This window comes from Taeniopygia guttata, chromosome 16, assembly GCF_048771995.1.
Source record: "Taeniopygia guttata chromosome 16, bTaeGut7.mat, whole genome shotgun sequence".
Lineage (NCBI taxonomy): Eukaryota > Metazoa > Chordata > Aves > Passeriformes > Estrildidae > Taeniopygia > Taeniopygia guttata.
Genome location: NC_133041.1, coordinates 1,633,950 through 1,659,098, shown reverse-complemented (window position 1 = coordinate 1,659,098; position 25,149 = coordinate 1,633,950). Strand labels below are relative to the sequence as shown.

The following is a 25,149-nucleotide window of genomic DNA, read 5'->3' as shown; positions in this document are numbered from 1 at the left end:
CATTTGTGGAACCACGGAGAGCATTGTGACAGTGTGGGACCTCATGTGACCATGGGGCCTTTTTGACACCCTGGGGCCTCATGGAACCAAGGGGCCACTGTGAAACTGCGGCACCAACGAGAACATTGTGACACTGTGAAGCCCTGTGGAACCAAGGAGTCCATTGCCACATTTTGGGGCCCCATGGAACCAAGGAGCTCAGTGTGACAGTGCAGGGCCTGATGCAACCAAAGGGACATTGTGACACTGAGGGCCCCTTGGAACCAAGGGCAGCTTTGCAGATGACACCAAGGTGGATGTGGGTGTCGATCTGCTGGAGGGCAGGAGGGCTCTGCAGAGGGCCCTGGACAGGCTGGATCCAGGGCCCAAATCCAACAAGGTGAGGTTTAACAAGTCCAAGTGCCAGGTCCTGCACTTTGGCCACAACAACCCCTGGAGCGCTACAGGCTGGGAACAGAGGGGCTGGACAGCAGCCAGGCAGAAAGGGACCTGCAGGAACTGATGGGACAGCAGGCTGGACATGAGCCAGGCAGAAAGGAACCTGCAGGGACTGATGGACAGCAGGCTGGACATGAGACAGCCATGTGCCCAGGTGGCCAAGAAGGCCAATGGCTCCTGGCCTGGATCAGGAATGGTGTGGTCAGCAGGAGCAGAGCTGCTGTGCCAGCACTGATCTGCCCCAGCTCTGCACACAGACATTGCTGCTGCAGCTCCAGAGAAGGCAACAAAAGAGCATCTCTACAGAAAACTCTGCTGGGAGATCCTTTAGATCCTGGAAAGCCACCAAGAGCACAGACCCTCATTGACAGAATCTGGGGCCACAGGGAAGGTGGAGAGAAAAAAGATGAGAAATGGCACAATCAATGACATTTCCTTGTGGACAACATTATAATGTAAAACAAAGAAAAAGAACCTCCAAATGGAAAAGAACAAGAAGTATCAAAGATGACTTTTATTACAAGTGATTTGCAGAAATTGGCCAGCAGTTTAATGTTCCTGAAAGCATCCAGTCATCAGTGTCCACACTGCAGCCTTGAGCTCCTGGTTCCTCAGGCTGTAGATGAGGGGGTTCAGGGCTGGAGGCACCACCGAGTACAGAACTGACAGGGCCAGATCCAGGGATGGGGAGGACATGGAGGGAGACTTCAGGTGAGCAAACACTGCAGTGCTGAGGAACAGAGAGACCACGGCCAGGTGAGGGAGGCAGGTGGAAAAGGCTTTGTGCTGTCCCTGCTCAGAGGGGATCCTCAGTATGACCCTGAAGATCTGCACATAGGAGAAAACAATGAACACAAAACAACACAACGATAAACTGACAGTAACCACAAGAACCCAATGTTCCCTGAGGTAAGATTTGGAGCAGGAGAGTTTGAGGATCTGTGGGATTTCACAGAAGAACTGGCCCAGGGCATTGCCATGGCACAGGGGCAGGGAAAATGTATTGGCTGTGAGCATGAGAGCATTGAGAAAGGCACTGGCCCAGGCAGCTGCTGCCATGTGGGCACAAGCTCTGCTGCCCAGGAGGGTCCCGTAGTGCAGGGGTTTGCAGATGGACACGTAGCGGTCGTAGCACATGATGGTCAGGAGGAAATACTCTGCTGACATGAAGATCAGAAGGAAAAAGAGCTGTGCAGCACATCCTGTGTAGGAGATGTCCCTGGTGTCCCAGAGGGAATTGTGCAGGGCTGTGGGGACAGTGGTGCAGATGGAGCCCAGGTCGCTGAGGGCCAGGTGGAGCAGGAAGAAGAACATGGGCGTGTGCAGGTGGTGGCCGCAGGCTACGGCGCTGATGATGAGGCCGTTGCCCAGGAGGGCAGCCAGGGAGATGCCCAGGAAGAGGCAGAAGTGCAGGAGCTGCAGCTGCCGCGTGTCTGCCAGTGCCAGCAGGAGGAAGTGGCTGGTGGAGCTGCTGTTGGACATTTGCTGTGGCTGCACATGGGCACCTGTTCATGGAGAAAGGACAGTGACAAGTCAGGAGAGGCTGCTTGGAGCCAAACGTGAGCCATTCCCTGTAGACTGTCCTGCTGGGACGCACCTACCCTTGTTCCTGCTCTGGGAAAACCGTTGGCTGCAATCAGAGCACGATCACAGTCCCAGCTCACCCTGGGATAAACCAGACCCTGCCCGGAGCAGAGGGATCGCTGAATGTCTCAGCCTCTCCAAAGATCTCTGGGCAAGGTCTCAGCACCCCCTTGTGCCAAGAACACTCATGGCTCCCTTGGCCAGCCCAGCAGCATTTCCTCAGCTATGGCAGCTCTGCACTTCCCCGTGGGACATTCAGGGAGCTCCCAGAGGCTCTGGCACAGATCTGCACCCAGGAGGGCAGCTCAGAGCTGGGAGGGGCACAGCAAGGAGATCCCAGGCTGTGCCCATGGGGGGATCTCAGGGAGGGGCTCAGCTCATTCCCCTTTCCCATGGACTGCTTTGCCCATAGCCCCACAGGTCCCAGGGAAGCTTGGACACCCCATTCCCATGGACACCCCTGCCTAGAAGGAATGCCAAGGGCAGTGCCTGACTCAGCTGCTGCAAATTCCAGAGTCACCCTGAGAGCCCCAGATAGCAGTGACAATATCAGGGGAGTGCAGAAACAAGAGAAGATGTTGTGGTGCTGTGCCTGAGAGGGCAGAGACAGCTGGGCACTCAGGACAGTGTTCCCGTGCCCAGCTGTGCCCGGCACCTCCCACACACCAACAGTGCCCTCCTGCCCCGGCAGTGCTCTGTTCAGCCCCCTCTGCTTCCCTGAGCATTTCCCTGGGCCTGGACATCCCCTCCTGAGAGGTGCCTTGTCCCTGCCAGCGCTCACAGAGCCCATCCCACCCTGTGTGCCCTCGGCCCGGCCCTACAGAAACCTGCCTGTGTGCAGGGTCCTGGCTGGGGCAGGCTCTGTGTGCACCTGGGCAAGGGCAGCTCAGGAGAGCCCTGCTGGGCCCTGCAGAGGTGATGCTGCTGCTGTCCAGGGCTGAGGAGTGGCTGAAGGCCCTTTGGGAGGCTCCCAGCAGAGAGACTGACCACCCAAAGTCACAGTTCTGGAGTCTCTGTAAATGTTCAAGCATGACTTTGATGATCCTGTGTGTCCCTTTCAACTCAGAATGTTCTGTCATTCTGGGATTAAAATTCCTGTTCTGCTTCTCTCATCCCACTGTTGTCTATCATAAAAAGAGAAAAAACCCCTTGCAACAGTGTTAGAACAGTAAAGTAAAAACCAGACTTCGGCTTCCGGGGGTCACTTGCGGCTGTCCCCGTCCCTCCCCGGCCCCCCGGGACCCCTCCGGCTCGCTGTCCCCTCAGGGGACCGGGGTTTGCCGCGGTCCCGCTGCACTGGGCTCACCAGGCAGCGGCTGGGTTTGCACGGTCCGAGCGGCGGTGCGCCTCGGTCGCCGCAAGGAGTCGAGATAAAGAGACGAAGAGAGGTCAGTTGTGTGCAGTCCAGAGAGATTGTATTGCCTGAACGGTTGCAGGGACAAAAGACCCTGGTGTTGCAGCATTTTTGAGAGAAAGAGGACATGAGTTATGAGATTTGAGCTACTCCAGTCTAGGCCTCAGATTTGGGCCTTGCGAGGCCTTCAAGCCTCTGACGCAGTTAGAAATTCAGAGCTTGTGGCGCAGATAGAAATAGTCTTAAGGTGTGATGGGGACCACTGGGCTGTCTGGGTGTGAATTAGTACAGCTTTCATAGTGTAAGGTGTAGGCTGTTTTAAGGAAAAGGTAAACAATGTTAGCTAGCCAATCAGAGTGTCTTTGTTTTTGTAAACTATGTAGAAGCTTATATAAACTACCACCTTATCTTGAATAAATGGAGAACGTTTGATTAACCACATTGGTTCAGATCTGCGTTTGTCTTGTCCAGCTTTCCGTTTTCCTGAGATTCCCTGGCTTTTCCCTGGGCTACTGCCCAGATACAGTTTTATACAGCAAAATTAAGAGATAAGGTCTAAACAATAGAGACAGTGTTCAGCATGGGCTCATCAGAACCATCCCAGGGGTCGGGTCCAATGGGAACTGCTCAGGTGTGGGGAAAAAGGGGTTTACAGAAAAATGCTGAAGCAAAACTTTCCCGAAACAATGGGGCATACATAAATGTATCTTTTCCTCAGTTTCCCATTCCCAAGGCCTTTCTAAAACCCTTTCTCCACACTACCGCGCCAGCGCGATAGCAACACCAGACCTTTCTTGGAAGCTTCCAGGTGTCCCAGTGGGAATGGAGCACACTCAGCCCCTGATTTCAACAATTTATTAAGGTTGATTATTTAGGATATTTAAACGGAACATCCAATAGGAGATTCAGTTTCCCCAGTTACACGCCCCTGGCTCAACCCATTGGAGTAAGTCCAGGGCCTTCTTTGTCCCAGTTTTTGTTATCACTGCTCACATTCAGTCACTCTGGCTGCTCTGCACAAGAGATAAGCACAGAATGTACTCACAGGGTCTGTGGGCATTGGGATGTTCCAGCTTTAGGAGATCACTGCAGGAGCTGCAGCTGCATTGTCCTGCAGCCAGAGAGAGGTTCCTGTGCCAAGGGCTGGCAGTGATTCTGCCCCAGGCACTTCTCAGCCCTTCCCAGCCCTGACTGATTGAAGCTCTCTGTGCCTCTGTGCTGTGCCCGGGCTGGCTGCAGGCAGTGCCCCAGCCCTGCTGGGCTGGGAGAAGAGCTGCTCAGCAAGAGAAATGTGCTTTTGAAGCTCTCCTTGGTTACCAGCATCACCCTCTGTGCCAGGAGCCCGGCCCAGCTCAGCAGCACAGACACAGCACAAGGACTTTAATGACCCTCTGGGGCTTTGTGCTCAGGCCCTGAACATCAGGCCCTGAGAGGGAGCTGCAGAAACCTCTCCAGAACTCCAAGTCAGAATCCAACTCCAAAGTTTCTCTGACTTTTAATGGGTCCCACTGAGGGACATGACTGAGAAAGTGTCTCCAGGCCCCAGGCAGAGCAGAGAACTGGAGGCACTGATGACAGGTGGGGACAAAGAGAAGCCAAGTCTTGGTGCCCTGGGGCACAGCAGGGTCTGTGCCACCAAGGGCTGGGAGGAGACACCTTGTCCTGAGGCCATGGGGCCTCCTGGCACAGCCCCAGCCAGGCTGGGCACTGTCAGCCCCTGGTCCTGCCCTCAGCATCCCCCCCTAGCCCACATCCCAGTGGCCTCAAGGATCTGCTGGAAGGAGTCCCTGGGGAGCCTTGGTCAGGAATGGCCCTGGGGGCTCCTTCATGCTCCCAGGGACTGCAGGTTTTTCAAAGGACTTTGGCTTTTGCTTTTGCCTTGGAGTATCTGAGAGCTTTCTGCAATCATGGCCTCCAATTATCTACTTTAATTAGTCCCTGGAGAGGCTTTGTCAGGAGCAACACTCACTGGGGTTCATTAATGCTTCAAGGTACTTCAGTTCTTTTAAGGTACTTGGTGTTTCCCTTTTGATCCAGACTCTGTGAGAGGTTTGTGCAATCATGGCCCCAATTATCTGCTTTAATGAGTCCCTAGAGAGCTTTGTACTGACACTCAGTGGAGATCATTAATGCTTTGAGATACTCAGGGTTTTTAAGGTACTTTGGACTTTCCTTTCCACACTGAGAGGTTTTTGTGCCATTTTGAGTCTCTGAGAGGTTTTTGTGCCATCTCAGCCTCCAGTTCTCTCGTCCAAGGAGTCCATGAGGAGCCTGTGTTGGGGATGGACCTCAGTGGGACCCATTCATGCTTTGAGACTCCAACCACTTTGAGGCTTTCTTTTGACTTTGAGTCCTGGAAAGGTTTGTGCAATCTCCTCTCAGGCCCTGAGGTTTCAGGGCTCAGCTCCAAATGCACCACGGGGCTCATTAGGATCAAGCAAGTCCTAACAAACCATGGCTCTGCCGTGATTTCCCTCTTGTCTGAGGCAATTAATCAGGAAGTTTCTGTAGTGATTTTTGTTCATAATTTTAAGATATCTTGGCCAATGCATCAATTAGTGTGGTGGGTTCAGCGTTGGCTAATTACCAGGGCACTCACTAGAATATACTTACTCATTTCCTGCTCTGAGGTAGGATTAGGAGAAAGGAAAAGTTTGCTCAAAACTTTAAATGGGTGTAAAGAAAAATTTACTAACAGTAACTAAAAGAAAGAGTAATAAGAATCAGACAAAATTTTCAGAACACTTCCTCTCTCCATACAACCTGACAATGTAAAGAGAAAAAACCTAAAATTTTCAGTCAGTTCACTACCTCTAGACTAGTCTTGCTTCAGTTAACTTAGCAGGAGAAGTTCCTCTTGTTAATGTTATGGAGACTCCTCCACAAGAAAACAGTTATCTCATGGCTTTTCATTTCCACGAACAGCAGCTGCCCAGAAAAATCTGTAATTGTCAAGTCCCTCTCATTTTTTCACAGCTTTTCCCACAGCTGTGTTTATGGGCCATGTTAACTTATGGGGTATTAGTTTCAAGATCAGCTATTTAAGAGCAAAGGTTCTCTTCATCTATGTCTGAAATCATCTTCATCTCTGGGAACAGAGGTCTTCCTCTTCTCTCCCTGGGGGCACAGGGTCTCATCACTCTTTTTTTTCTTTTCAAACTTCTTATGGGATCACAACTACTGCAACATTTGCTTACTTTAGCATGGAGGCCTTTGCTGAAACAAGTCATCTCCCCATACTTTTCAATGCATTATAGGGAAAAAGAGAGTCTGATGTATCCATGACATCCTTCTCCACAGCTTTACCAAAGGATTTCAGCCCCAGGATCAAGGCATCTCCTCACCCCTCCTATGTGGGACTCAACAACCTCTTCACTGACCTCAGTGGGTTCATGTTGCTGCTCTGTGTGCCTGCCCTTTGTCCTTTTCTCTCACTGGAGGCAGGATGGCAGCACTGGCAGAGTCAATATCTGCCCGAGGCTGCAGATGGTTCCGTGAGCCCGGCCGGGCTCGGTCCTTGCGGCCGGAGCTGTTTTCCCATGGAGGTTTCTGCAGCGGCTGCGCTGGGGCTGTGTCAGGCTGGGCCGCGCTGGGGCAGGGCCAGGATCTCAGCAGCCAGGCCAGAGCCCAGCAGCAGCACGGCCGGGGCCGATGGCTTCTCCTCCCCTGCCCGCTGGCTGCGGGCGAAGCCCAAGGGCGGCAGAGCCTCGGCCGAGCCGGCCCGGCCCGGGGCTGCTCCTGGGGCCCGGCGGATCCCGGCTGGGCCCGGGCTGGCGGCGGGGCAGGGCTCGGCAGCGGCCAGATGTCAGCACCCGCAGCCACGGCCCGGCCTCGGCCCCGCGGCCTCCCCTGCCCTGCCCGGCAGCCGATGGGGCCTGGCGGCTCCCTGGGAAGGGGCCCGGCCCCACGGCAGGAGCCGCCCGGCCCCACGGCCGAGACGGGGCTGGGCCGGCCTTGGCACCTCTTTGGGGCCAGAGGGGAAAAAGACCCAGCCAGGCTTTCTCATCTTCAACTTGGGTCTGCACAGAGGTGTCTGCAGTTTGCTTAGTGGTTTAACAGATTGTCAGTTCTCAAAGCTAATTACTGACTGGGGTTTTGTCAGACACAGAGGAAACTGCTAGCAGCTTCTCTCAGGACATCACTTCTGTGATGCAAAACCACCACAGAAGCACTGAGCACAGAGCTCCTCTGTCCATATACAGTGGTCATGTGCCGGAAGCCTCAGAACCCCTCCTTGGGAGATCTCTGGGCCCTCTCCAAGGTGTTTTCTAATGAAAACATTCAGCTCAGAGTCTAAGAAAATCACCAGAGAACAAGGACAGCCTGACCTGTCTGTCCCGTCTACTTTTGTCTGGGAGCAAGTCTTGGATATACGGAATTTGGGAGGCCAAATTCTAATTTTGGCCATGGACCCTGGACATGAAGACCAATTCTTTTCCATAGGAATGAAGGAACAGAGCCCCAGTGCTTCAGGGGCAGATGAGAGGTGACCACCAGAGGCAAAGGCCAGCTAGAGCTGGCAGGTTATTTTCTGGGAGATACTCTTGCACACAGGAAAATTTTTAGGCAGAGTGTCAGTTTTGGCAATAGGCATCAGAAAAGGTGGAGCGTTCTTTTCCACAGCAAGGAAAGCACGGAGCCCCTGTGCTCCAGGAGCCTTGATGGTACTGGCAGATTTGGGCTGGAAGCAACCCTTGGGTAAAGGGAAATTGGGAGGTGGAACCCCAGTTTTGGCCATTTCTGTGTAGATAAGAAGGAGGGCTCTTTTGCATAGGAAGGAAAACACAGAGCCTCAGTGTTTCAAACGCAGATGAGAGGCAGCCCCCAAGGGGCCAAGGGCAGCCAGACCTGTCTCTCCTGGCTGATTTCACTTGGGAGCAGTCCTCGGATGTACGGAGTGTTGGAGGTGGAATCCCAGTTTTGGCGATGTCAGGATGAATGATTTTTTCCTATAGGAAAGAGAAGAGTAAAGTCCAAGTGTTCTGGATGAGAGGTGATCACCCTTAGGCCAAGCCAGCCAGACCTGTCTCTCCTGGCACCTTTCATCTAGGGGCTGTCCTTGGACATAGGGCATTTTGGAGGTGGAATCTCAGTTTTGGCTGCGGGTGCCTGGACAGGAAGATGAATTCTTTTCATTAGGAAGGAAAGCACAGAGCCCCAGTGTTTCACAGGCAGATGAGTGCCAGCCCTCAGGAAGCCAAGGCCAGCCAGACTTGTCTCCCCTGGCAGCTTTTGTCTGGGAGCTATCCTTAGATATAGAGAATTTTGGAGGCAGATCCCCAATTTTGGCCATGGGTGCCTGGTTGAGATGGATGTTTTTTCTCATAAGAAAGAAAAGCACATGGTCCCATGTTTGAAGGGCAGATTTGGGGTGGCCCCTGGGTGGCCAAGGAAGCCAGACCTGTCTGTCCTGGCAGATTTCATCTGGAAACAATCCTTGCAATATAAGGACACTTGGAGAAGAAATCCCGGGTTTGGCCCTGGGCCCCTGGAGGAGAAGGACAGTTCTCTCTCATAGGAATGAAAGCCCAGAGCTCCAGTGCTTCAGGGGCAGATGAGAAGCAGCCCTCGACATGCCAAGGTCAGCCGGACCTGTCAGGTGGTCCCCAGGAGGCCCAGCCAGCCAGACCTGTCCATGTTCCCTTGGTTTCGTGGGACCCCACAGTGTCGCAATGGTCTCCTTGGTTCCATGAGGCTCCATAGTGTCACCGTGGTGTCCTTGGACCCACATTGTCACAACTGACCCACAGTTCCATGAGGTTCTGTAGTCCCACTGTAGCAGTCAGAGGCCCTGCAAGGCCTCCCTGGCAGTCACTCACCTACGATAAGAAATTCCTAAGTCACAGTGACTGGAGCAAAGAAGCCCCTCTTCCACATTCAGACCCTTCTTATCTCTCTGTAAGGCTGTAGCTCCTCAAACCTGGCAATTGGACAATTTCTGACACCCCAGTACCCTATAAAAACACCCATTTCTGCCCAGTTTGGCAGAAGAACTGTCACTGCATCCCTTCAGAGGAGCTGGCAATAAAGGACATCGCTGTGGAACCACATACAGCCTTCTCCTCTCTCTGTCCCTGTCTGTCTGCCAGAGGCACTTGTGAGCACAGAGCGAAATCACTGAGAGCTGAACTCACAGAGCTGAAATCACTCCAGAGGTGCTCGCTAAGTTGCCTGTGGCTGGGAGCTGAGCCGAGGGACCCAGACAGGCTGAGCCTGACAGCGCAGCGCTATCCGGACACCCACGGCAGCGGCAGCCCGGGGGTCAGATGGACCCCTGGGACCCCGGGCAGCATTAACCAGGAGTGACTGGGATCACAGAGGAACCATAAAGGAAGTTACTGCAATAATACTGGGACTATCTGGGAGTGACTGGAACCATACTGGGAGTGACTGGAATCATATTGGGTGACTGGGAGTGACTGGGACCTTACTGGGGGCAAATGGTACCGTAATGAGAGTGACTGGGTTCATACTGGGATCATACTGGAAAGGAGTGGAACCATACTGGGAGTGCCTGGAACTATTATAGGGGTGAATGGGAGCATTTGGGAACATGCTGGGATCATGCTGGGATCACACTGGGAGTGACTGGGATGGTACTGGGATCACACTGAGTGTAACTGGAAGCGACTGGGACTATACTGGGGGTGACTGGGAGCCACAGGGCCCATGCTGGGAGTGGCCTGGGGGGAGCTGGGGGAACTGGGGGAACTGGCCCAGCTGGGGCTCAAGGCTTTTCTCCCCCAGGGCTGCCCCAGGTCCTGCTGCCACCCCCAGCCCCACAGAGCAGAGGGACAGGGGAGAGCTGAGGGACAGACAACAGGGACAGGGCACAGCCGAGGGACAGGGCACAGCCAGGGAACACGGCCTGGCCGAGGGACACTGAGCCCCAGCACTTTGGGCTGTTGCCCTTGGGCTCCCAGCACAGGCCCAGGGGCAGAATTCCCTCCAGAAACTGCTGTTTGCTCTCAGCTCTGCTCTGGAACATTCCCCAGGAGCCCCTGCAGTGGCTGCAGCCCAGCCGGGTGCCCGGGGCCACCAAAGCCGCTCCAGCAGTGCCCTCCTGCCCCGGGCAGGGCACGGAACAGCCAAGGAAAGGCTCCTGCTGGGCTCAGGGCAGGGACAGGGCACTCTCCTGGTGCTGCCACGGGCACAGCAGAGCCGGCCTGGGCAAAGGATTGGGATCGATGTGCCATGGAATCCCAGCAGGGATTACTTCTCATTGCACTGCTCTCGTTCAGTTGTCATCAATTCAAATCATTTCCACATGGAATTCCCATGGCAGTGGGTTAGGGGGAAGTCCATCCATGGAATTCTCACCTGACTGGGATAAGACAGAGATCTGGCCATGGAAATTTCATGGCAATTCCTGCACTCCCAAGTCCCCCATTCCTGAGTCCCCCATTCCCATAGGAATTGCCCTTCCCCTCCCACACCCACCTTTGTGCTCCAGAGCCCCCCGACCATATCTAATGTATTTTGGGGGCCTTTCAAAACAGGTGTGTCCCAGGTAATGCTTCATCTGCTCCACCATGATCCCTCTGGATTCCCAGCACCTCTGGGATATCCAGATGGCACTATTGGGCACTGCAGAGCTCCCGGATCCCAGCTGGAAGGAGATGAAATCCCAGCCCTTGTAGCCGTACCGGTGGGATCCATGGATACTCCATTGGTCAGGAGGTCACAGCTGGAAACCCCCTGCACTGCGTGGAGACCTGGGAACGAGGAGAGAACAGACCCATGGAGTCGTGTCCCAGCCCCAGGGAGCCCCTTGGAGCTCCCTGGATTCCCACCCCAGCCCCACAGATCCCCCCCATCCCCAGAGATCCCATCCCAGCCCCGCAGAGTCCTCCATTCCCACAGATCCCAGCCCAGCCCCCAGCTCCCCCCACTGCCCCTGCTTCGGTTTTACCGGCCCCGTCTCCAGGTCACTGTCGGTGACCTGTCCTTGAGCTGGGTCTGGCTGTCCCAATATCCCAGTTCTGGCTGTCCCAATATCCCAGCTCTGGCTATCCCAATATCCCAGCTCTGCCTATCCCAATATCCCAGCTCAGCTCCCGCCCCCATCCCCGGTGTCTGTGTCTCCATCCAGCCCCGCTCGCTGCCGCTGTGCTCACAGGGGGTCCCGTCCACGTCCCCCACACTCAAGGACTGGGGGACCCCCGGGCCGGGCTCCGACAGCGCCACTTCCAGGAACTGCAGGGAGTGGAGAACTGGGGGGACACGGAGATTTGGGGGAGCTGAGGGGGCTGAGAGTTTGGGGATCCAGGGGGGTCCACAGGCCGAGGAAAGGGGAGACATGAAAAGCAGGCAGAGCTGGGAAGGAGGTTCATGGGCTCAGAGCCAAGAAAAGGGGGTGCAGGGGCTGGGAGAGCTGGGATGGGGTGTCCTGGGAATCCTGTGCCCAGGAAAGGGGGTGCCAGGGCTCCTGAGTGTGAGGAAAGGAGGGGCTGGGGGCCGGGAAAGGCAGGAATGGGGATCCAAGGTGTTCCAGGTGTCCCAGGTTCAGGCACACAGAAAGTGTGGAGGCTGGGAGCCGTGGGATGGCCGGGAAAAGGGGAGCAGGGGGTCCTGATGTCCGGAAATGGGGGATTCAGGGGGGTTCCTGTGCAGGATAAGGGTGATGTAGTCAATCTGCCAGGCCTCCCCTCACTTGTACTTGGACCACCGCCCACCATACCAGAGGGGCTTCACCCGCTTGGCCTGTTTGATGGTAGCACAGGTCTCAGTCATGGATCACCTGAGAAACACTGTCCATGGTTAGATCCACCCCTCAGTCTCATGCCCCCTTATAGGTGGCATCTTTACCCTGATGGCCTGAGGCATCATGGGCCCATGGTGCTAGGAACAACCCCCACTTGTGTTCCAAATCAAGGTCTATCTTTGATACCCCTATCTTTGCAGCCTGATCTACCTGCTGATTGTTTTGCTGCTCTTCATTAGCTCTACTTCTGGGGACATGGGCATCTACGTGGCAAACCTTCACAGGTAACTTCTCTACCTGGGTACTCATATCTTTCCACTCTTCAGCAGCCCAAATTGGTTTTCCTCTACGCTGCAAGTGGGCCTCTTTCCACCTCTCTAGCCACCCCCACAGAGCACTGGCTACCATCCATGAATCAGTGTAGAGGTAGAGCGTTGGCCACTTCTCCTTTTCTGCAATGTCTAGGGCCAGTTGAACGGCTTTGAGTTCAGCAAGCTGGCTTGATCCACCTTCTCCTTCAGTGGCCTCTGCAACCCATCGTGTGGGACTCCATACAGCTGCTTTCCACTTCTGATTCATCCCTACGATGTGACAAGAACCGTCAGTGAATAGAGCCTAACATGTTTCCTCTGCTGGCAGTTGGTTATATGGTGGAGCTTCTTCAGCCTATGTCACTGGTTCTTCTTCTTCATCTGTGACACCAAAACTTTCACCTTCGGGCCAATTTGTAATTACTTCCAAAATCCCAGGGCAATTCAGTTTACCAATATGGGTGCGTTGTGTGACGAGAGCAATCCACTTGTTCCATGTAGCTCTGGTTGCATGGTGGGTGGAGGGAACCTTTGCTTTGAACATCCAGCCCAGTACTGGTAGTCGGGGTGCCAGGAGGAGTTGTGCTTCTGTACCAATCACCTCTGAGGTGGCCTGGACTCCCTCGTAGGTGGTCAAGATTTCCTTCTCTGTTGGGGTGTAGTTGGCTTCAGACCCTCTGTAGCTCTGACTCCAAAATCCCAGCGGTTGGCCTGGAGTCACATCAAGCACATTGTGCCAAAGGCTTCAGGACAGACCATGGCGCCTGGCTGCAGAGTAGAGCACGTTCTTCACATCTGGTCCTGTCCTGACTGGGCCAAGAGCTACTGCATGAGCAATTTCCTGCTTTATCTGGGTGAAAGCTTTCTGCTGTACAGGCCCCAGTGGAAATCATTTTTCTTGTGGGTGACCAGGTAGAGAGGGCTCACAATCTGGCTGTACTTGGGAATGTGCATTCTCCAAAAACCTGTAGCATCCAGGAAAGCTTCTGTTTCCTTCTTGCTGGTCAGTGGAGACATCACATTGATCTTGTTGATGACTGTTGGGGTGTGTTTTTAGTTCCCCCCTATTATGGTTTCTTCCTCTCCCCCTCTTTATGTTACATGATCTGTCCCTCCTTCTCCTCCTCCCCCTTTCGCCTGTCAGTCTTCCCTTGCCCCATAACTTTCAGCTGAGTCATTCCCCTGACCCCACCCCGGGGCCTGTCTGTCACCCTGAGGCCTCTCCCTTCTCTCCAGAACCTTCCAGCCAGGGCCTCAGGTGACAGGCTGATCCCTGGGGACCCCTCCTTCCCTCTCACCTTATTGGATCCCTCCCTTGATTGTCATTCCCTTCACCACTCCCCGGTTATTCCCCGTTGGCCCACGGTTGTTCCCTCCCCATGTCGACACCCCCTGTTATAATCCCTTGCTGGCTGTAACCCTCTGCCTTTTGGGGCATACCCTATTCATGCTAAGGTGGGTTTCGTCGACCACCAATAAACTTGGAGTTGTGGTTACCCCTTAAGGACGACTCCCGCGTCTTTGTCCTCATCGCAGAGGGTCCCTCTCAGGTCTGGTGCAGCAGGACTCACAGGTCACACCCCTCGCCCGCGGTGGCCATAGGGGGTGGCCTTCGTTGTCCAGTGTGCCTAACATCGGGCTAGCTGCTGACCACCGGAGGCACCGCGACAGATGACCTCAGTGGGAATCTGACCCCGTCCATCTTAACACTTTACTCCCAGGAATTGGATCTCTTGGGCAGGTCCCTTTGACTTTGCTCTTCTTGATGGCAAAGCTGGCTTCCAGCAGAATCGGAATGATCCTCTTTCCTTTCTCAAATACTTCCATTGCCGTGTTCCCCCACACAATGATGCCATCGATGTACTGCAGGTGCTCCGAAGTGTCACCCTTTTCCAGTGCAGCCTGGACCAGTCCATGGCAGATGGTGGGGCTGTGCTTCCACCCTGGGGCAGTCGGTTCCAGGTGTACTGCACGCCCCTGCAGGTAAAAGCAAACTGAGGCCTGCCTTTTGCTGCCAGAGGAATGGAGAAAAACACATTGGCAATGTCAATAGTGGCGTACCACTTTGCTGCCTTGGACTCCAGCTCATGCTGGAGTTCCAGCATGTCCAGCACAGCAGCGCTCAGCAGTGGAGTCACTTCATTCAAGTCCACAGTCAATGTCCATTGTCTGTCAGACAAGTGGGGCTCGCACAGGCCAAGTGTGGCTGTTGAAGGGTGAGTGGGCCTTACTGACCACCCCTTGGCTCTCCAGCTCACGGATCATTCTGTGGATGGGGATCACAGCACCTTGATTTGTCTGATACTGCCAGTCGTGCACTGTCGAAGTGGCAATTGGGACTTGTTGCTCTTCCACCCTCAGGAGTCCTACTGGAGATGGGTTTTCTGATAGTCTAGGCACGGTGTTCAATTGCTTAATGTCCTCTGCCTCTACAGCAGCTATGCCAAAAGCCCACCGAGTCCCTTTGGGTCTCTGTAACATCCGTTCTGGAGGAAGTCTATGCCCAGAATACACGGGGCCTCTGGGCCGGTCACAATGGATGTTTCTGCTGCTCCTTCCCAGTCAGGCTCACCTCGGCTCCCACCAGGGCCAATTGCTGTGATCCCCCCTTCACCCCAGCAATGGAAACAGGTTCTGCCCTCGCATGTCCTGATGGCATTAGGGTACACTGCACACCAGTATCAGCTAAGGCTTCATAGTTCTGTGGCTCTGATGTGCCAGGCCATCGGATCCACACCATCCAGAAGATCCAGTTTCCCCGTGCCTCTCCCTGGCTAGAGGCAGAGCCCCTCTAACCCTGGTTCTTATTTCTTTCCTGGGCATACATGGTAGAGGTACCTTCAAGGGGATCTGACAGATCATACCCGGGAGCTTGGTCATGTGAGGCTGAGGCTGCCTTCCCTTTACTGGAATTCCCTTGGTTAGTGTTTCCCTCCTTGAGTGGATGTGACCACGCAGCCAGGACAGAAGTGGGTTTCCCATCCCACCTTCCTGTGTCTTCCCCATGGTCACAGAGAAAGAATCACAGGCCAGCCCGTGGGCTGTACCCTCTCTCTCTAGCTGGAGGATGTTGGGCTCTAACTTCGGGGCCTGTGACTCGCATGGGTGCTGCACTGATCTTCCTCAGTGTCCTGGTTCAGGGCAAATTTGGGAAAGAACGTCCAAACGGGTTCCTCTAGGAAACAGATTCAATCAGCCCCTCCCCCCAACTGATTCGGGAAAAAATACCCCTTTGTTGGAAAATGGAAAAAGCTCTTTATTAAGCAAGAAAACCTAAAGAATATTAAACAATAAAACTTCTTGCTGCTCCAAAAGAGAGATAAACTCAGAAAGTCCCCTCCCCGGGCTGCAGTTCCGCTCACTCAGTCTCTTATCGGTCCCTCCGGCACTGGAAATGCTGCGGCCCAGGCCGGGCCTGGTGGGCCACAGGTGTGAGCTGCCAGTGCTCTTCTGGGTGCTCAGTCCAGAGCAGGTTTGAGCAGGTCTGAAGAAAATGAAAAGCCACAGTCCAGGGAACTTCTTTGCCTCAGCTAGCTAAAACTAACTAAAAGCAAAGGACAGCTCTGAGGGTAAGTGAGCTGAAGCAGGGTATTTTCCTGGCGGGTGCGTTTAGTCTCCACAAGCTGGTGGCCAAGCTTGCGGAGACCACAGGGTACCCTCCTGACCCTAGGGGATCTTCACCATCACTCCCTTGGATCCTCACTCTTCCCCAAAAGGTTGGGGCATCCCCTGAGGGTAGTCTCCACTTATCAGGAGGGTGTTTTCTAGTCTCTCTCTTACCCAAAGCTGGGCTCTCCCCCAAAGGCTGGGGTATCCCATGAGGGCTGAGAGAGTAGAAAAGACAAGAATAGGGCAGAAATTTTCCATCAAACAATGGCACGTTTATAAGAATAGGGGAGAATCTAATATTTTTCAAGAAGCCCCTGACACCCATGCACCTCGTTGAAATTTAGCTGCGTTGGGCTCCTCCCCTGTAAGTTCCCCTGTGGCTTCTGTGAAGCTCCCTGTACCCTCTGTCCCTCGGACTTCCCAAAACCCTACCCTGTCCTCCCTTGGGGATGGTGCTGGCCACAGCACCCCAAGCACCCCGCTGGACACTGTTCAGACCTCTTGAGGGAACTGCAGTGCACTCGGCACTCCTTTCCAAGGTGGTGATGGCCACACCGCTTGGAACACCCTTTCCTGCCTGGACCCTTCTTCTCCGGCCCCAAGTTTCCCGCCAGCCCCACCCCTTCCGCAGAGGCCCCTGCAGGAATCGCGTGTGGGGCCAGTGCCCTTTGTTGGAAGGTGGGGTTGGACCATCCCCCATTCCTTATTCCAGCTCCTCCTCTGGGGGGAGGATCGCCTATGGGGCCTCCCGTCAGGGGACCCTCCTTCTTGGGAGATCACCCTCTTTTATGGAGGGACCTCCTTCGGAAAAGGTGGAGCTGGAAACCCAGACCTGGAATCCTCCATTTTGTCTCTCCCTAGGATGGCGGCGCCCAGGTTCGTCCCCTTATTGACACCCCATAACACTTGTGGCAGTCGCCAAAGTAATCATATTTCTTCTTATCAACTGAATCAATTATGAATTCAATTTGCATTTAATTTTTGGAAGAATCTCCCCAAGGCCCTTGACCCTTTGACACCTTTGTGGAAACTGTTCAAGATCATTAACCTACAGGTTTCCACAGTTGAGATAAATGAAAAAAGGAACCAAAAAGAACAATTTAAAATATGTTTTAAGAATAGAAAAAAGACACATAAGGCAAGTGTTTGCCCATCAAAGTCAAAAATTAGTTTCACCTGTACAAAGAAAGATTACATAAGAAAAAACTGTCCAAAGTAAAAAAAAATTACTATCATCATAATGAAAATAAAAATAAACAATTGAATGAATATAAGGACAAAATTATTCAAGCGTGACTGCCCAAGTTCCCCATGCATTTCCTTAATTATACCCTACCAAATGTTCCTTTTAATTTCAATATTGTTTTAACGTTTTCACAGTACGCTTTGGAAAAAGAGTTCATTAATTTACCTTTAGACTTTCTTTAAACTTCATGATCTTTGTTGATTTTTGTTTAACCATTTTCCCACATTCCCAACTAAATTTCTTGACTAAAAAATTGTTCATTATATTCTTGATACTTTAAAATAATCTGCTTATGAAGTTATATATTATAGAGAGAGGAATCATTCTGTCCAGTTAATACCCACAGTAGCATAAAATAAAATGAGCAAGACCACATCTCCATTTGCTGATCACATCCTACAGGAGGAGTGACCTCCAAAATCACTTTCAAACCCCAGAAAGCCAGAACCTGCAGATTCCTCGGTGATTCATGCTTCAAGCCCAGTCTTACTTCAAGATAATTCCACAGCAATTCCTACTCCCAACCCTGATTCCGTATATAATAACTTTGTACATTTTATATTAAGTTTCTTATGCGAAGAAGATCCTTACCCCATGCCTTATGGTCATGAGTAGTTAATTTTATGAGTAGATATATTTTGAATTCTTTTCTGTTGCTGTAATAATTTGTCACATGCTAAAATTTGTTATATGATAGATTACGTATATGATATGCTACGTAATAGATTCATTAATTTGTTTTGAACCCCAGAACTCTCCTCCCTTTTGTAAAAAGAAACAGGGAGATATTGTGGTGTGTTTTGCTTTGAATCCATGTTTGCCCCCTGTTCTTCCCCTCTAATCCACTCCCTGTCCCAGTTGCCAATTTTCCCAAGTCCTTCCCTAACCTCCTCCCTTCCAAGCTGTCAATCCTCCCTATCCCTACCCCTTTCTCCAGAGAGTTCAGTGTCTGTCTTGCTGCCCTCGATACCCCACTCCTTACTTTGTATTATTCCCCTCCCCTGTTTTCCCTGATAGGCTCATAAGCTATTTGCCCCACCTTATATTCCTCCCTTACCATATCCTCACTGGTTCACTTTCCTACACCCGCCTCCTGAGTTGCTGTATAAAAACTTCTGTTCACCCCCGCCCCCCAGTCTTGCTGGGGAGCCCAGGAATAAATCCATCTTGTTCTACACCAAGACCCGTGTCATCGCTGTCTGTCCCTGCGCCAGACCTGCCGATAACTGGGAATTGCAGAGCTCGCAGGGGGACAGTCACGCCTGTGCCACAGCCGTCCAGCACGCCCCGCACACGCGCGCTGCAACACTCCTGGTTAGGTGGAGAAGTCCGAGCTGAGCCCAAAGGTGCAGATGGAACAGCCGTGCACAGGAAGGCTCGGTGGGAAGGATGATCCAGGACCCGTAGGCCTGGCAGCCTGAGCTCGCTCCAGGGGAAGGCCTCGGAGCAGATCCTCCTGAGTGCCATCCCATGGCACGTGCAGGGAACCCGGGCATCTGCTGCAGGGTGGGAAAGCTCTGCAGAGGGACGGGGGCAGCTGGGGCCCCTGACGGGGTGTTGAGGGCTTCTGTGCCGGAGTTTGGGGGTGTTGGTGTTGGTGGGGTGTTGGGGAAGGAGTTGTCTGGAAGGTGAGCGGTTTAGGTTGGAATTTGAGTCACTTTGAAGGCAGCATCTCTGGTTTGGCACAGCTTTGGTTACGGAGGGCAGAAAGAACATTTGTGATTTTTCCTCTTCATGGTCCTGATTCTCCTGCAAAGAACAAGAGGGGAGAGCTGTACTTTACTGGACAATTAGATATCTCTACCAGGGGGAGGATTAGCCTTTTTTCCTTCTTTTCATTTGTTTGGGCTACTTTTGTAACACTGAGTGGACTTTCATTTCTTGAGAGCTTTTATTCCTTAAGATAATTAGGATATTATCATCCCTTCATAGAAAACCATTTGCAAACCAAAGAATGGTCTGTGGTTTTGCCCTTGTTTGTGTAGTGTTATGTTCTCTAAAGTGACCCTCAATGGATGAGGTTAAGGCAAATGTGTTGCTGCTTTGAGATGGGAAGCAAAATTCCAAATCTTCTCCTCCTCAGGCTATCCCAATTAATTTGGGAAGTTTGCAATGTTTTGGAACTACTTGAGTTGAGCAATGGGAAGTAAAGCTTTCCTGAACTGAGGATTCTTACTTGCCAGATTCTTCTGTGCCTTTGCTGCTAAGGTGTTTTTGTGCTGAAGGCAATAACTTCAATGAGAAAATAATTTCAGCATGGAGTAAGAGCTTCTGACAGAGACCAAGTGTTGCCAGCAGTTGCTCCAGGTGCTCCTGCCAAGAGCCCCTGCAGGCAGGAGCACAGCCCCCCAGTGCACGTGGGTTTGGCTCCCTCTGGCACAGAAGCCCCCCAGGGGCACAGGTCTCTGGGGCAGAAGACGGGGCACCAGCGCTGCCAGGGCTCGGGGGGTGGCAGGTCTGCTTGGGCAGGGACTCTGCCTCACCTGCTGGTGTCAGCGCTCCCCGGGCCCCAGGGGTCAGAGCAGCATTCGTGCCCTGACCCACACATTCCTTGTGCGTGCCATACCTGCGGGTTTAGGATGGCCACCAGCTGGGACATGTCTCAAGGAGGCAGTGCCAGCTTCTGTGGAAGGCCCTGTGCACTTCCCAGCTGCGGGGGCTCCTGCTGCCCTGAGCCCGCAGAGCAGGGCAGCGTTTGCTGATGGTTTGAGCCGTTCCTAAAGACTCTGTCAGCCTGTCTTGGACACTTGGGGTGAGGGATTCCTTCTAACCTGGCCATCTTGGGTGGGCTGGGGGCGGCCATAGCGCAGGGGGCAGTGTGTGCAGGGGCCCTTTGTGACATGCTGCAGCATGGTCACCATGGCATGGAACAGCGTGTCAAAGGACCCTTTGTGACACGTGGTGACATAGGAGCTGGCGGTGACAAGGCCATGCCACAGTGCTCCAAGCACTTGACAGGACAGGACGGGACAGAGCAGTGCTGTGAGGAGCCCCCACACAGCGCACTCGTTCGTGTCTGACCTGGAGCTTTTCGAGGTGTTATTACTGCAGCTGACCTCGAGAACTTGCTGACCCGTGGCCTTCCTGAGGCTTCTCTTCTGCAAGGAGCCACAAATCCAGCCACTGACATGGAGCAGAGACCCCCAAGAGTGCCCAAGCGGGCCTGGGTGGAGGAAGAGGAAGAAGGCCCTGGAGCTGCCCCTGCACACGAGACTGAAGAAGTGGTGCCATTCAAGCAGCTGCAGGAGGGTGAGTGGCAGAGCTGGGCTGCTGGGCTGCAGGGTTAGTAGCTGCAGCCAGCTTGGCCCCGCCCCATCCCATCCCATCCCATCCCATCCCATCCCATCCCATCCCATCCCATCCCATCCCATCCCATCCCATCCCATCCCATCCCATCCCATCCCCTGGGGACATGCCCATGGACAGGATGGAATAGGGGCCGGGCAGACACCCCACAGCCGTGCTCCATGCCCTGGGGCGTCGCGGGGCTGTCCCTGCCTGGGCAGTGCAGGGCTGGGCTGTGTTCTCCGGCCTCTCCCACAGCCCCTCAGCTCGGGCTGCGCTCGCTCTTTGCCAGGTGCAGCCGTGGAGCGCACACAAGAGCAGAAACGCACCCGTGGCCGCTTCCGCAGAACAGCGCAGGTACCTGCAGCCATCCCCACCTGGGCTGGGCCTGCTGTCACTGCTCAGCCAAGCACCATGCTTGGAGAATTCCATGGAATATCCCTGGCTTCCTGCCCTTCTCCTACAGCTGGTTTGCAAATTCATGAAGAGGATCCGGGAGGAAGAGACCACCATGGGCACAGGGCCCAGAGCATATTCGCACATCTTCAAAACCCAGACCTGTGCTGCCCTGGCTGATATGCTGGTAGAGGAGGGGTTTTCCAATCCAAAGCAAGTAAGCAGCCTGTGGCCAGGCTTTGAGCCTCCCAGGAATTACTTGGCCTCCTAAGCCACGCCTGCTGCTCCCTGGAAGCCTTTGAGGCCATGGCAGTGTGGTGGCAAGGGAAGCACTTCTCTGGGGCAGCTGGGCACATTCCTCCCTCTGGCAGCTTTCCAAATTTCCTCGTGCCTTCTCCAGGTGCCCGCCATGGTGAGGTACATCCACCAGTGGCTCGAGGCCAACCAGTTTGCTGAGCACAGGCTGAACAGGACCCTGCTGGATCTCACCGAAGAACGGCCCGCTGACGTAGTCATGACGCTCCTGCGTGTGGCCCCATTGTGTGACAGGTATGGGGCCCACCTGCCCAGAGGGCTCAGGGCTCCCCAGCCCATCAGCCTGTACAGCCTGTGCCAGGTGTCTGATCAACAGAGAGTCCCAGGGCCCTCTGGCTGCTCCCTTTGCCAGCCCTGGCACATCAGCCCCTGAGCCTGCTGCTCCCTCGCTGCCCCTCAGGGGCCCGTCCCTACAGGGCTGGGCTGCCTGAGTGCTACTGGTGAGGGGCAGTAGGCAGAGGCAGGGCTGGCAGTCAGCTCAGGTCCCCACTGCTGCCCAGGCCACGGTGCTGTGTCTCAGACCCCCCTGAGACAGAGCTCTGACTTACAGAGCTGCTTTGACCATGTGGAAGAGCATCATGTGTTCGCCCAGGACTGCAGAGCCGGCCATGCTCGTACTCCTCGATGTGCTGGGCAGCTGGCCAGAGCACAGCACGTGCACCTCCGATGGGGACAAAACGGGTGTCTTTGTCCTGGCTGTGAGTTTCTGCAACTGGCCTTTGCTGGCCCAAGGCCACCTCTCCAGCAGCTCTCCATCCTCCCTCCCTCACGGCGTCTCCCTGCCTCAGGCGCTGGGCTGAAACCTGGCCTCGGGGCAGCTTCAGGGCCACCAGGCCCGGTGCTCCCCTGTGGCTCTCCAGGCCTCTCCCTCCCGTTCTCGGGCCCTGCCACACGAACACCTCGGCACTGAGCGCTGTCTCGGGCTGCTCTGTCCTTTGCAGGCAACTGTGCTGATGTGGAAGATCCTCCAGCTGCCCTGTGTCCCACATATGGTGACTGTGTATCTCCCCCACCTATTGGTGCATCTGCTCTTCCAAGTGCTCTTCAGCACTCTGGATGTGCCAGACGAGGTCAATACCTTCTGGAAGGGATGCCAGCAGCAATATGGCCTTGACACCAGCCCCAACAGGTGCTCCATGCCAGTCCTCCTGTCCTTGCCACATCCCTGGGCAGGAGCCAGTGCTCCCAGCGTGACCCGGGCTTTGCTCTGCACACAGGTTTGCAGTGCAGACCCTGAAGTCCCTGCTCTGCCAAATGCAGCACGAGGATGTGGTGGTGGCAATGGAACGCAAGTGTGGCTGGGACAAGCTGCTGTGTGCTGACACCTACCACCATGCCGTGGGTCTGCTGGCCAAGTGAGACCCCCCTTCTCTCTGCTGCCTCTGACATTTGTGCTCTGTGCCTGGGGTGCCCCACACAGTGCCTGTGGTCACGGGCCAGAGGACCTTGTCACCCAGGGACAGCCAAGCAGACTGGAAAAGGCTGGGAGAGGAGGGTTCCCACAAGGAGCCACCTCCCAAATAGCCCAGGGGCCCTTGCAGGATGCTGGGGAAAGACCAGACCTCTGTGAGTCAGTCCTGGGAGAGGTTTGTCCCCCTGGCCCACAGTCTTGGTTACTTTGTCTCCTGCCAGGGAGATGTCCTGTGTCTCCATCCCCTTGTGCTCCCGGATCGCTCGGTACCTGCTCCGGCTGCTCAGCACACAGGAGCCACGCTGGGAGCTGCCCTCCCTGGCGTTCTTTGTGGAGGTGAGCCTGAAGGCCAGCACTGCCTCGCTCAGCTGCCTCCCAGCTCTCTGCCCTCTCGTAGCCACAGCTGCCTGGGACGGAGCCCGCGCCCTGTGCTGCTGCCTGGGCTCAGCCCTGTGCGGTTCTGGGCTCCTGCTGGCTGCTCCCCTGTCACTGCCCTGTGCCTTTCAGGTCCTCAAGTGCCTGGACATGACTGAACGCGGTGCTGACAGAGTCCTGCAAATCTTGTCATGGCACCTGCAGAGCGGGTGCAGAGAGAAGTGTCACCTGGTGCTCAGAGCCCTTCTTGATCTCATCAACAATCCCTTGATGGTGAGAAGGGGGCAAGGGCTGAGGCTGTGCTCGGGAATGCAGTCACTTGAGCTTGGCTGGGCTTTGGGGGCTGGGCCAGCTGCTCCCAGCTCTCCTGCCTCCTGCTTCAGCTGCCCAAGTGCTTCAGAACAGCCCTTTGGCCTCTAGGCCCTGCGGCAGCAGGATGGCATTTCACAAACTTGTGTTCCGCACAGAGCAAAAAAATGTGGAGCCTGACTGAAAGTCTTGTGGAGCTCCTCTGGGACGCAGATGGAGAGATAGTTAGCATGACAGCCATGCTCCTCAACTTTATCATCTTGGAAAAGGACATGCTGATACCCAGCCCTATCGCACTGCAGCTGGTTGAGGCTCTCCTGCCACTCCTTGACCACGTAAGGCTCACTGCCCCCAGCCATGGCCACTGGCTGCTGCCCGGACACTTTGTGCCCTGCGGATTTGCAGGCCTGCACCAAGCAGAGCTCTGTGCAGCTGATGCTGAGGTCTTTTTTTCTTCCCTTCATACAGGACAATAGCCAGGTGCAGCTGCTCTCCATAGTGCTCCTTGGAACATTGGTGACTCTTCCACAAGAAAAGGAAAAAGAGGCCCTGAAGGCACACGTGCACCAGAGCCTGCTGCCACTCTTCTTCCACTGCCATGATGAGAATCAGCGAGTGGCACAGGTGAGGACTCCTGGGCTGCTGCTGTTCCCCTGGGAGGGGGCTGGGCTGCCTCCTGCCCTGGCGCCTCCTGGGCTGCAGCCTCCTCCAGGCCCTGGCACAGGGACACAGGTCCTGCGCCCTGGGCTGTGGGGCCATCTCCACGTCTCTGCTGCTCTCCAGGCTTCTCAGGAAACGCTTCTGTGTGCGGCCGAGTTCCTGAAGAGGACGGAACTTGAAAAGCTGGTGAAGAGCAAGAAGCTGTGGAAGTTCACAGAGTGGCTGGTAAGGAGGGCCGGGAAGCCGCAGCCCCAGGCTGGAGAAGCCCCCTGAGCGCGGTGCTCGGTGTGCAGGCTGGCAGCTGTGCCCCTGCCCGCTGCTGCAGCCCGAGGCCGTGCCGGCTCCTGCGGCCCGAGCCGGGTGCCGATGGAGCCCCGGCCCGGCGGGGCTGCGGGGCGGCACCGCGGCTCCCCGGGCAGCAGCCGGCCCTCTGCCCCCTCCAGAGCCCGGCGCCGGCGGCTGCTGGCCGCGCCTCAGGGCTGTGCGGGCAGGGGAGGCCGGGGCTGGCGCGGAGAGCGCCCGGCCCAGGGGCTGAGCCCGCGCCAACCCTTCCCTGCTGCCGCTCTCTGCAGCTGGCAGAGGACAGGAGCAGAGTGGCCGAGCACCTGCGCCGGGCCCTGCCCTACCTGCAGAACCTACAGCAGCCCCTGCGAGAGGCGGCCGTCAGGTTCATGGGTGAGCCAGGAGCCCGAGCTCCCTCCCCGCCCCGCCGCAGCTCGGCCCCAGCCCCGGGCCGGTGCCGCGGAGCCCCGCCTGCCCTGGGCGCTGCTGCCGCCCTCTCCAGCCGTGCCCTGGGGCGGCAGCGAGCGGCGAGGGCCCGGCCCGAGCCCTGCCGGGCCAGGAGGCCGTGTGGGCACAGGGCTGGCAGCGCCGCTGGCAGGGAGCTGTGCCGCTGGGCCTGACAGGCTCTGTGTTCCCAGGGACGGCCGGGCACTACCTGAGGGGGAGGACCAAAGAGCTCCAGCTCATCTCTGAGGGTGAGTGAGGGCAGCGGGCTGCCAGCGGGGGCTGGCGGGGGAGCTGGGAGCCCTGCCCCGGCTGCGGAGGGCTCTGCTCCCTGTGCGGACCAGGGCCGGTGTGGGCAGAGCACACAGAGGTTTCAGGGCACCTGGGGGATTCATGGCCATCAGCTTCGGGCTGCTCCAGCTGGTC

General features: G+C 55.3%; 1 protein-coding gene across 1 annotated transcript; it reads right to left on the bottom strand.

Moving 5' to 3' along the window:
• Positions 1–987: 987 nt before the first annotated feature.
• LOC140685173 (olfactory receptor 14J1-like) lies at positions 988–1,920 on the bottom strand. Its single transcript, XM_072936382.1, has one exon. It carries the CDS (start codon positions 1,918–1,920, stop codon positions 988–990), a length of 933 nt encoding a protein of 310 aa, XP_072792483.1.
• Positions 1,921–25,149: the final 23,229 nt, after the last annotated feature.